The sequence below is a fragment of the Heteronotia binoei genome, chromosome 6 (genome assembly GCF_032191835.1).
Source record: "Heteronotia binoei isolate CCM8104 ecotype False Entrance Well chromosome 6, APGP_CSIRO_Hbin_v1, whole genome shotgun sequence".
NCBI lineage: Eukaryota > Metazoa > Chordata > Lepidosauria > Squamata > Gekkonidae > Heteronotia > Heteronotia binoei.
This window is the reverse complement of record NC_083228.1, coordinates 77,360,336-77,373,514: the sequence shown is the minus strand read 5'-3', so window position 1 is coordinate 77,373,514 and position 13,179 is coordinate 77,360,336. Positions and strand designations below refer to the sequence as shown.

Genomic DNA, 13,179 nt, shown 5'->3' with positions numbered 1-13,179 from the left:
TGGAAGTGTCTGTCAGACAGGACACAGGTGCTTTGCTGGAGAGCATGTGGAGGCTTCGGAATGGCTCTTTTTGCGCTGGCCCAATGTGGAATGCCTCCCAACCACCCCCAAATGCCTGTCTGTTAGCAGCTGAAGTGACCACATCAGCAATGTCCTGGTATTTGGGCAAAGACTCTATGGTGAAACCAACTTCTACCATAGACCACCCCCCTAAATATTAGAGCATTGCCTGGACATCACTGGTGTGATGATATCACTTCCTGTGGATTACCTGCAGCAAGGCCTGGGCCTTTCTCTTGTTCTTAAAAAAAATCATTAAATGTTTTGAACAAGATAAAAAATAAAAAAGTAAACATAGAAAAATTATGAAGATTATAAAGAGAGATATAAAGGAAAAATTACTGATTTTGTCTACAACAGATAGAAATATATCTACACAAGTCACTCTTACTCTATAATTACAAAAAGAGCTTCTCCTTTTTAATAATCTGTTTTCCTCTTAGTCTTCAAAACTGCAAATCATCAGTTCATTTGTTCCCATTTCATACATAAAGTTTATAAGGGATTTCCAGTTGGCAGTATAAGCGGATAATATCTGTTCCCTGGTCAAAGAAGTAAGTTTGGCCATCTCAGTAACTTCCATCATCTTCACCAGCCACCCCTCAATTGTAGGTATTGATGAAGTTTTCCATTTTTACACATAAAATAACATTGTCAACATTTTCATAAACAAAAACAAAGTTCCATATGTGTTTTCTGACTGTCCATTAATCCCCCCAAAGAGGACTCTGGTTTCAGTTGTATATTAATTTTTAAAATCTTCTGTATAAATGAATGTGTTGGTACCCAGAAATTTTTGTTCTTTGTCTATGATGGGTGCAAAATGTCCCTTCATGTTGTTCACATTTCCAAAATCTATTCAAAATATTTTTTTGTACATTTTAGCTAATCTTTCTGGAGACATATACCAATGATAAAAATTCTCATGAATATAGTAATATGTTGGAAGTTATTAACAGTATTTATCAAGACGCTATATTTAAGTTTAAAGAAAATACAGACCACCTCATTTAGGCTTGTAATGCATATATTTATGCATATGTTTATTTTCCCAAGTGTAATTGTTTTGGTATTTTTTTCTTTCTACTGACTTGCTGTTGTATATACATCAATATTCAATAAAATATATATTTTAAAAATTATCTTTCATACAAGAAAATGTAAACTTAAGACCCTTCACATATTTTCCCATTTTCATAAATCCTTCCACCTGTTCTTTCTCTGTCTCAAATTTTAGCAAGGGTCTATACATTTTTTCAATAATATCTTCATCATTCATACATAATTTCATTTCAAATTCAGTCTTAGATTGATCAAAACCTTTCCAATAATTGTGCATAGAAGAACCATTGACAGGTATATCCATCTGTTATCAAATCTCTTGATTTCATTTTACATTTCTCTTGTTTCAGTTTCAGTTTATTTCAATTTATATCCTGCCCTTCCCACCAAAGCGGCTCATGGCGGCTCACAACATATAAGATCTAACATAAATTTTAGATTTAAAATACATCATGTTACAGCAGTTAAAACAGTAAAATAATAAAACATATAAAACAAGCGATCTATCAGAATATTACACTACAACCTTCTATAGAGTTTCCAATGCCAGTTAGTTATAGGCCAGCCAGAAGAGGGCTGTCTTACAGGCCCTGTGGAACTGGCCAAGGTCCCGCAGGGCCCTCATCTCTTCCGGCAGCTGGTTCTATCAGTAAGGAGCCGTTACAGAAAAGGCCCTGTCCCTGGTGGATTTCAGACGGGCCTCCTTTGGCCCGGGGATAACAAGCAGATTTTGGGAGCCCGATCTCAGTACTCTCTGAGGAACATGTGGGGAGAGACAGTCCCTAAGGTAGGCAGGTTCTAGGCCATATAGGGCTTTAAAGGTAATAACCAGCACCTTGTACCGGACTCGGTATATTATTGGCAGCCAGTGCAGACCCCCGAGCCCCGGCCGAATGTGCTCCCATCTTGTGAGCAGTCTAATATGTTATGATATGTTAATCACTTACGTTTAGTTGTGTTGAGAGCCAGAAAGGTGTTTTCAGACAGCCTAGGTTTATATTTGTTCCATATTGTTAGAATGGAACATCTAATAGAGTGATTTTTAAAATCCACATTAACTTTAACTTTGCCATAGGCAGGGCTTTTTTTTTAACAGGAACATACAGGAATGCAGTTCCAGCTGGCTTTGCATAAGGGGTGTGGCCTAATATGCAAATTAGTTCCTGCTGTGCTTCTTCAAAAAGCCCTGTGTGAAGCAATGGTGATGTCAGAGGGTGTGGCCTAATTTGAAAATTAGTGCTGCTGGGCTTTTCCTACAAAAAAGCCCTGATCACTACTATTGACCCAGCAACTACAATTGCAATTTATCCAGTCTTAACAAGTCTTTTGAAAATTCTTTCATTTCTTGACATGATTATTTTGATATAAAATACAGTTTATATTTGTTAATATTAATTCCCAGGTATTTAACTCTCAACCTTAAAGCCTGTTTTATTCATCAATTCAACTTAGTCTTATACTTTCATATTTCTGTTAATGTGTTTGTTTTGTGTGTATTAATTTAAAAACTTGCTAGCATACCAAATTCTTTTAATTTGAGCATCAAAGAATGGCTATTACAATTGATCTCGAGATGACCAAGATCAGTTCCCCTAAAGAAAACAGCTGCCTTGGAAGTTGGGCTCTACGGCATTATACCCTGGTCCTCCTCCAACTCTGCCCTCCCCAGGCTTCACACTCATCTCCAGGTATTTCCCAATCCAGAGCTGGCACTCCCACTGAAGGAACAGGTTTGCAACTTGGAGGTACTTTTAGATCTGGAGTCAAGAGTGATAAGTACCTTTGCCCAGCTTAGACTGGTGCACCAACTGGAACCTTTCTTCAGCAGGCACAATTTGGATATAGCTATCCTTGCTCTGATCTCATCCAGGTCATGTTGTTGCATTGTTATGGGGTTTTTTTGTAGCAGGAACTCCTTTGCATATTAGGCTACACCCCCTCCAATGTAGTCAATCCTCCAAGAGCTTACAGTAGGTCCTGTAATAAGAGCCTTGTAAGCTCTTGGGGGATTGGCTACATGAGGGGTGTGTGGCCTAATATGCAAAGGAGTTCCTGCTACAAAAAAGTCCTGTGCATTGCCCTCTGTTTGGAGCTGCCGTTGAAAATGGTTTGGAAGTTGCAGTTGGTACAAAATGCTGTAGCCATGTTACTCCTTAGGGCTGGCTGCAGGATCATGATAATCTGCAGTGCTTGCAATGCCATTTCATTATTTTCCCAGGCTCAGAGCATTTTATATTTATAGTTTCTGCTTGGATCTTTGTGCTTTTTCTTTATGTTTTATTTGTAAAATTGCACTGCCATATCCCACTATTCCCCCACCTTTCATGTTTTCCCAGGCTCAGAGCACTTTATATTTTTCAGTTTCTGCTGTGATCCTTGTGCTTTTTCTTGCAATATTTTGTTTAAAATGGAAATGTAGGTGAACAGTGGGATTTGGCAATACAATTTAAAAAATAAAACATAAAGAAAAAGCACAAAGGATCACAGCAGAATGTAAAAATATAAACTAAAAATATAAAATGCTCTGAGCCTAGGAAAACATGAAGTAGCTCGGCATTGCAAGCTTCCCTCCTGCCCCTCACCCCTGGTTTACTCAGATTGGCATCTCCAGTGTAATATCCCCCTTTGGCTGTGAGTTTCCAGGCTAGAGAACTCACTAGGCATCAGTTCTGAAGTCCATTCAGCAGAGACAAGCTGACACAAAGCACCAACCCTTTATTTTCAAGGAGACCTCTCCAGCAAATTACAGCTTCAACTGGCCATACAAACACTGGAAAGTGAAACTACTTGAGCTCCATTGAAATACATTGCAGGACTGACAAAATCCATGAAATGGATTTTCCATTATGCATTTTTTTTTTGCAGCTTTGCAAATAGGGCCAGTGCTAGGGGTTCTGCCACTCAAGGCAGGCCCCTGTGCAACACCCCCCCCCCCAGCTCTTGATTGGGGGTGGGGAGAGCTGACCCTTGCATGCTGCGCTCCTTGTGAGGAGCGGGGTACGTAAAACCTGGCCCTGCTCAGGTTTCTTGGATTGCAACGAGCCAACACATGCAAGCCCCGGGCCTGGTTCATCAGGGGAGAGGGAGGGTGCCCCCAGACAAGGTGGTGTCCTGGGCAGCTGCCTACCCCACCTACTCCCATGAGTTGACTCTGTTTGCAAACCCAGAAGAACTTCCTGCTGAAGCAGGCAAAGACAAGGCAGAAAGAGCTGAGAACTTCAGCAGCTTTGGAGCTTCATAAGGTGAGGACAGAAGGGGGAGGGGGGGAAAGAGCCATGGTCATGATTAAAGCCCTAGGTGGGCTGGTTGTGGCCCATGGGCCATAAGTTTGACACCCCTGCCTTAAATGGCCTGGGGCCATATAGAAGACTCCTCTTCCTACACGATTGCCCAAGAACTGCCAGCCAGGACTTTCTCCATTCCAACCCTCACCCTGTGCCAACAGAATAAGGTGGATGGCTACTATGGAGAGGGACTTTTTATATGAACATATGAAGCTGCCACGATCTATCAAAGTCAGTATTGTCTTCTCAGACTAGCAGCGGCTCTCCAGGGTCTCAAGCTGAGGGTTTTCATGCCTATTTGCCTGGACCCTTTTTAGTTGGAGATGCCAGGGATTGAACCTGGGACCTTCTGCTAACCAAGCAGATGCTCTACCACTGAGCCACCATCCCTCCCCATGTTGCCATACATGGTAAGAACATAAGAGAAGCCATGTTGGATCAGGCCAATGGCCCATCCAGTCCAACACTCTGTGTCACTCAGTGGCCACAACCCCCCCCCCCACCCAAGTGCCATCAGGAGGTCCACAAGTGGGGCTAGAAGCCCTTCCACTGTGCTCCCCTCCCCCAAGCACCAAGAATACAGAGCATCACTGCCCCAGACAGAGAGTTCCAACAATATGCTGTGGCTAATAGCCACTGATGAACCTTTGCTCCATATGTTTATCCAATCCCCTCTTGAAGCTGGCTATGCTTGTAGCCGCCATCACCTCCTGTGGCAGTGAATTCCACATGTTAATCACCCTTTGGGTGAAGAAGTACTTCCTCTTATCCGTTCTAACCCGACTATTCAGCAATTTCATTGAATGTCCACGAGTTCTTGTATTGTGAGAAAGGGGGAAAAGGACTTCTTTCTCTATCTTTTCTATCCCATGCATAATCTTGTAAACCTCTATCATGTCACCCCGTAGTCGACGTTTCTCTAAGCTAAAGAGCCCAAAGTGTTTTAACCTTTCTTTATAGGGAAATTGTTCCAACCCTTTAATCATTCTAGTTGCCCTTTTCTGTACTTTTTCCAATGCTATAATATCTTTTTTGAGGTCTGGTGACCAGAATTATACACAGTATTCCAAATGAGATTGCACCATCGATTTATACAAGGGCATTATGACACTGGCTGATATGTTTTCAATTCCCTTCCTAATAATTCCCAGCATGGCGTTGGCCTTTTTTATTGCAATCGCACACTGTCTTGACATTTACAATGAGTTATCTACCATGACCCCAAGATCTCTCTCTTGGTCAGTCTCTACCAGTTCACACCCCATCAACTTGTATTTATAGCTAGGACTTTTGGCCTCAATGTGCATTATTTTGCACTTGGCCACATTGAACCTCATTTGCCACGTTGATGCCCACTCACCCAGCCTCAACAGATCCCTTTGGAGTGCCTCACAATCCTCTCTGGTTCTCACCACCCTGAACAATTTAGTGTCATCTGCAAACTTAGTCACTTCACTGCTTTCTCCCAACTTCAAATCATTAATGAACAAGTTAAAGAGCATGGGACCCAGTACTGAGCCCTGCGGCACCCCACTGCTTACCATCTTCCACTGTGAAAATTGCCCATTTATACTCACTCTTTGTTTCCTATTAATTAGCCATTTTTTAATTCACAAGAGGACTTGTTCTTTTTCTCCATGACTCTCGAGCTTTCTAAGGAGCCTTTGATGAGGAACTTTATCAAAAGCTTTCTGGAAGTCAAGATAAGCAACATCTATTGGGTCCCCTTTGTCCACATGTTTGTTCACCCCCTCAAAGAACTGTAACAGGTTAGTGAGACAAGATCTTCCCTTACAGAACCCATGCTGAGTCTTCCTCAATAACTTGTGTTCATCAATGTGCTTACTCATTCTGTCTTTGATAATGGTTTCTACCAACTTTCCTGGTATTGAAGTCAGACTGACTGGCCTGTAATTTCCCGGATCTCCTCTGGAACCCTTTTTAAAGATGGGGGTAACATTTGCTACCTTCCAGTCCTCAGGAACGGAGGCAGATTTCAATGAAAGATTACATATTTTTGTCAGGAGAGCCAGAAGTTCACCTTTAAGTCCTTTCAGAACTCTTGGGTGTATGCCATCTGGGCCTGGTGACTTATTAATTTTTAATTTATCTATCAGTTGTAGGACCTCCTCTCTTGTCACCTCAATCTGACTCAGGTCCTTCAACACCCCTTCCAAAATTAGTGGTTCTGGAATGGGCAAACACTTCTCATCTTACACAGTGAAGGCGGAGGCAAAAAATGCATTCAGCTTCTCAGCCATTTCCCTATCCTCCTTCAGTAATCCTTTGACCCCTTGGTCATCCAAGGGCCCCACTGCCTCCCTGGCTGGTTTCTTGCTTCTAATATATTTGAAGAAATTTTTATTGTTGGTCTTTATGTTTTTTGCAATATGCTCCTCATAGTCCCTTTTTGCCTGCCTGATCACAGTTTTGCATTTGATTTGCCACAGCCTGTGTTCCCTTTTATTAACCTCACTTGGGCTAGCTTTCCACTGCTTAAAGGAATCCTTCTTACCTTTTACAGCTTCCATTACTTTGTTTGTTAAGCATAAAGGCTTTTTCTTGTACCTATTTGTGCCTTTCCTAACTTGTGGTATATATTTTATCTGAGCTTCTAGGATTGTAGTTTTAAATAGCCTCCAATCTTCCCCAAGGGTTTTGACTCTATTTACCTTTCCTTTCAGTTTCCTGTTCACATGGCTCCTCATCTCAGAGAATTTACCCTGAAAGTGGTTTTGATGGTGGCCCCCCATTTCTTGAACTTTCTTGCAGCAGAGACTTGCAAAGTGCTTAGCAGTTTTTAGGCATTATGCTAAAACAGTGGCTTTCAGCCAGGCTTTTATCTTAATTTTTAACTAGAGATCTTTTTTTTTTAGTGTTTTAGTTTTTCATTTTTTTTAGCCTTTTTATTGTTTCTTTTCAGATTTCTTTCTTTCTCATGAGGTCCATAGGACTGAGAGTCTGCACATATCAGAGTCTGCTTTACTGTATAAAACAAATACTACCATTAGTATCAGAAGTGAAGGCCCTGCAGATCACATGGATTATGAAAAGCTGTCTCCTGTGCCTCTTTTCTGCCAAGCCTTTTCCCTCCTTGAACATCTAAGTATGAGGAAGAGTTCTGTGTGGTTAGAAAGTTTGTCTGCAGCTGTGATTCAAGGGCAAAGATTATGAGCATCTAGAAAGGGGATGAATCTTCCATTCTTCTCACCCTCAAATTTTCAGTCATAATGTATGGGCAGCTTTGAGTTTACAAAGTCTTAATGCGTCTGTGTTGGCACGTTGTGCCCAAGTAGCCCTTCTGCTGCTTGAAAGTGGCATAAGCAAAGCAGTCTCTGCTTGTGCCTCTCTGAGTTTCAGGATAATTATTCTAAACCCTCTAAATAGTCATCTGGGGTGAAGAGGAGAAGGAAGTGAGTATGTAGGTGGAATTAAATTGGTCGGCTTAAGGAAATAGAAATTGCCAAGGGTCAGTTTAGCTGCTTCTGACTTTCACATCTCACTTAAAGTGAGCTCTAGGTAGAGTTATTGTCTCTTAGAGTATATATAGAATTCATTTGCACTCATTTAACATACAGTTTAATTAAAAGCAATTTAATATAATCCAGTTCACTAATTAAAACTCAGCTAGAAAAAACAATGACCTGGCCACAGGAAGAAGCAAGAGGGTAGCAGTTTTAGCTGTGGGACTGACTTCTTTGTTCTGTGTGAAAATGGTATCCAGTTCACCCAGGAGCTTGCAGCAGGGTCCAATCCTGCCCCAGTAGTGTACCTTCCATTTCTCTATGTTCTGTCTCTTGTGCTTACCCCACTAGGTTCCCCCCGGGCCAGCCAGTTATTTTTAGACAGGCGCCATGTGTTGGAGAAGAACAATTAATGTAATTGGTTTGGGGATCCTGGTTCATGCGCACGGCTGAGAGCTCAAAATTTACCTTGAAGAGACTGGCACCCCACAGAACAAGAGGACTGGGGAGCCAGGGCAAAGGGGGGCGAGCATCGGGCATGGAGACATGGAGAGGGAAACCCCCCACAGCGACAGCCTCCTATATGCCTCCCTTATTATCATCCTTCTCGTCATGTCCTACTGGTTTACTACTAAGTGTTTCAAGATCCTCAGCGGCATTGAAGGTAGCTTGGGGCTTGGAGGGCTGGTGGAGAGGGAGTGCTAATGGCTAGACCCAGGTGAAGCTATTGGAATGGGACAGAAGGGGATTTCCTCATGAACAGCAAGAGGCAGGGGTGGGTGTGGAATATATGGATAAATGGTCCCTCACTCCCTTTGCACTCTCAATATGTCTCCTCTATCCTTTACATCCTCCCAGTCTGATCCAGCAGCATTTATCTCCTGTGACTGCTTTTCTGTGGTTCCGGGTTTTTTTTGTCTTTTATGTGGATGTCCTGGATTTATAATGACTCCTCAGATTCCCATCCTACAACACAACTGCAGAGTTGATGGCCATCCCCAGTGCTTGCATTTCTAAAATGAGCATTTCTGGGATTTGCATCCTCTGATTCAAAAGCTCTTTCTTCTAATCCCAGTCACACATGAGCTAGTTGTGGCTTTTTCGGTATTAGGCAAATGCACTCTGCATATGCCCTTGATAAGTTGATTCACTTCCTCCAGGGCTGCTGAGATTCACTTCTGGGACTGATCCTCGGCACATTCAGCACAAATTAACCCATGCAATTAAACAGACTGCAGGATGTTTCTTGCTTGATTGTTTTCTGGCACCAGTCAACAGTTTTCACATTGCATTGTGATGGAAAAAACAGAAGGGATAGGGAGTCATATTTTGCTTTCCCTTGTTCTGCTGTAAAGCCTTCACCAGGATTTCAAATGTTTACCTACAGTTATCTGGGGCTCCTAGATGTCAGTGCCTCAGTTTTCCAGAGCCCATAGTACTAGCATTGGGGGCTGGGGACTTGGCAGTACATTCTTTGGAGTCCCTCCTAGTTTACAGTTCTACTGGCCAAGTACTGAAATTTGGAGAAGATTTGTCAGGCCACACAGTCTTATTATGCCATTGATGCTGACACCCAGTTGTATGGGTGGCCAGCTGGATACCACCCCAGTAAATTTGGCTGAGGGGCTGGAGATCATGGTGGAATGGTTGAAACAGATGCAAGTGATACTGAACCCTGCCAAGACAGAGGCTCTGTGGCTGGAGGGGGAAGGGAATGGGGATTGGGGTGCCAACTCCCTGCTCTTGACAGTGTGCCTCTAATATTGGCACCAACTGTCAGGAGTGGTTTTGAACACTTCCTTATCAGTGGAGGTCCAGATCACAGATGTCAAACTGGCATTTTCCAGCTATACTAAGTTAGGCAACCAGCCCCCTTCCTGTCTTGCCCTGACCTAGACACAATAATCCACACAGTGGTAATCTCCAGGCTGGGCTACTGTAACTCGCTTATGCAGGGCTACTCCTGAGACTGACCTGGAAATTACAGCTGCTCCAGAACATGGCAGTGCAGGTCTTTACAAGAATGTCATGGATGGCACATATTCAGCCTGTGCTGCACCAGCTGTGCTGGCTTCCAGTGGAGTACCAGATCAGGTTCAAGCTTCTGGTACTGACCTTCAAGGCCCTAAGCAGTCAGGGACACACAAATCTTTGGTACTGCCTCCTCTGGTATACCCCCTGAAGAGCACTACACTCTGCAGAGAAGAACTTACTGGGGATTCCCAGCCCTCATGCTGACCTGGTGGAACTCTCTGCTGAATATCATCCAAGCCCTGTGGGACCTTCTGCAGTCCCACAGGGCATGCAAGGCAGAGATGTTCTGCCAGGTTTTTGGTTGGGGACAGTGACAGACACCATCTCGTCTGTTAATTCCCTTCCCCATTTGTTTTTCTGCCCTCCATGAGGCAGTGGTGCAACCTGTAGTTTTAAAATGTGTGCTATTTTTGTGAAATATTTTTATTGACTTATAAATGTGTTTTATGTTGTTGTTCACCACTATGAGCCTTTTGAGAGGAGAGCAGTCTAGAAGTTTAACTTATAAATTAAACCTAGTGGAACTCTCCACCAAAGAACATCTGTGGCCTGTGATATCCAGCTGTCCTCAATCAGAGCCAGGACCTTTTTGGCTCTCTTTCTGACTTGGTGGAACTCTCTGCTGAATAACATCTGAGCTGGGCCAGCCCTAGACTGTCTGGCACCTGAGGCAAGGCTCACTTCTGGCACCCCCTCCACATACTGAGTCACGCAGGGGGCACCCCATTCAATGACCCCAGAAGGCTGGCACCCTAGGCAATTGCCTAGTTTGCCTAGTGGCAGGGCTGGCCCTGCATCTGAGCCCTGTGGGACCTTCTGCAGTCCCACAGTATGTGCAAGGCAGAGATGTTCTGCCAGGCTTTGGGTTGAGGACAGCAACATTTTCTCATCTGGCTGGCTTTCCTGCTTTTCCCACTTCCTCACCCCAAGTGCTGGTGGCATGTTTCTGCAGTCTTACTGCCATCTTTGGTTATAAATGTACTGTATATTATGAATATTATTTTAAACTGTGAATTCTATGTATGTAAATAGTTTTTATTGATGTACATCGGCCTGAGCCCTGTTCTGTAGGGGAGGGCAGTTTAAATTTTTAATTCAAAAATAAATGATAACCATAAAAACTCAACCATAAAACCATAAAAACCATAAAAACTCAAGACAATAGCTGGGAAGAGACTATGAGATGTAAAGGCCCAGATTTGTATTCAGCTACATTCTTGAACAAGATTGTGGGATAGGCTGCAACCACGTAAGTCTAGGGTATGGATCGTTAGTGTTTCACCCTGGCATGCTGGATTCTCCCCAGCCAAACTCTTAATTCACACACTCCAAAACAGTTGGTTTAGGAGAGTCTCTGCCAGGCTAAGGAGTGCAGTAACTACTTCTCTTCTTGCCAAAAGAGACCCACTGAGTGGAATCTGATTACTGCAGAGGAATCTGCAGCAAGGTGATTTCCCATTTCCCAATGCCAGCTAGGTGAGAAGCTACACCTTTGGTGGTACAAGCTGACCAAATAGGTAGTGGAAGTTTGATGTAGCTTGCAGGCTTCAAATTGGCCATCCCTTCTCAAGGGCACTCTGTGCATAGATCTACACAGTCTGGTAACTTGTGGCTTATTGCTAAAGGGGGCATCAGCGCTCTTTCTTGCGTTTATTTTTTAAATTTTATCCCACCTTATATGTTTAGAATCAAGGTGGCTAACAAAGCAAAAGCAAGTTGCAGACACATAAAAATATAACAATCCATCAACAAAATTAAAAAGAATACAAGCAGTGCACAAGATAAAAATGCATCCAGATCTGCCAAAAGAGTTTTCCCTCCACCCTATGCTCTCGGAAATAAAACTTGGAGCATCACCCACCACTGTCTGTACACTGAGTTCATGAAATCTGCTCACCATCTCAGATCAAGCGACAGGTGATGATGCCATTCCATGTCTGGAACTCCTTATATTTAATTTGGGCTAAAAAGCCACTGGAGCGGTAATCTGAATTAGGGCCCTGGCCCTGGGGGAAGGGGTGCTAACCCACCTCAGCTCTCCCTTTATTTTTTCACTGGTGCCGTGCTTGAATGGCTGGTTTCTCAACCTCTATACCAGTCTGGGCAATAATAACATTGGAGTATCTGTGCCAGCCCAGGCACTATTTCCCTCTTTTTTCCATAGATCATTGTTGAGATACTTTCATTTGTTCATGAAATCTCTTCCCATTTTCAACCACCTGATTTGAACTGTGTGGGCCAGACTTCTTGTATTGGGAGAAAATATTAATGTGTGTGCTTTGCTCATTTGTTTTGGAAACTACCAGCTGGCTTGCATGTTAGTAGACTCAGTTGCTGCTAGGCCAGATATTTCTGTATGTTTAGGCAGAAGAACAGATTGTAGTACCAGGCTGCAGTGTGATCTGGAGTGTGGTGCAATATGGACAAAGTGCAGCTGTGCCAAAAAAAAACCCCCTCTAATCTGCTGCCAGTGCTATGGCTAGGGATGGGCATGAACCGCCTCATTAACCAAAATTCTTGATGAATTTTGGCCAGTTCATGCTTCTCAAAGTCAAGTTCATGCAAGGTCACTCAGGATGGAATCTTCACAAACTTTCAAGTTGTTCATGGATGTTTGTGTGAGTTCGTGAGCGGAAACATTTCCAAACAGACTGTCAATCTAAATGTTTACAAAACTTCAAAGCAACAACTTAGAAGGATGGATCTGTTCTGTACATTCCTGAACCTCAGTCATTTTGACAGGGGCAGGTTCAGGAATGGACCTCTCCCAGGTGCTCTGCTACAAGTTTGGTGTCTTAAGCTTGCACAGGGTCTGTTATATACACTCCTGAACCTTCCAAACCTGCATCTGTCAAAATGACAGGCATGGATGGTCAGGAAGCACTTTCTTGGGGGCACATTTTGGGGGGCTGTAACTCAGACCCTGTAAATCAAATCCTCACCAAACTTGGAGGGCAGGTAGAGGAGAATTAGCTGGAGATTCCCTGCAAGTTTGGTATCTCTAGCATGCAGTGGGTTGTACTGACTTATGAACCTTGTGAACTAAGGCAGTTCATGAGGTAGCTAAAATTCATGATAGTCTGTGGTTCATGAACGGGTCATGTCATGAATCATGAACTGAACCACATTTTCCCAGTTCATGCCCATCCAGTGGCAGTAGCTTTCATATTGTTGTTATGATCCAGCGGCAGTAGCTATCACATTGTTGAGGAAGACAGAGAGTGAGTCCCTGGACTCAGTCCAGATGTTCCCTTCCTCCCCTCTATAGGCCAGCA

General features: G+C 43.2%; 1 protein-coding gene across 5 annotated transcripts in view; it reads left to right on the top strand.

Moving 5' to 3' along the window:
• Window positions 1–13,179, top strand: part of KCNIP2 (potassium voltage-gated channel interacting protein 2) — a 184,709-nt gene that overhangs the window by 106,981 nt on the left and 64,549 nt on the right. Inside the window, exon 1 of one of the 5 annotated variants that reach the window (XM_060241816.1) lies at window positions 8,110–8,534. The exons of the other annotated variants lie outside the window; for them this stretch is intronic. Within the exon in view, the coding sequence (XP_060097799.1) occupies window positions 8,417–8,534 (118 nt within the window). The 5' untranslated portion in view covers window positions 8,110–8,416. Of the gene's footprint in view, window positions 1–8,109; window positions 8,535–13,179 lie in introns of those variants that run through there. 5 annotated transcript variants of the gene reach the window in all.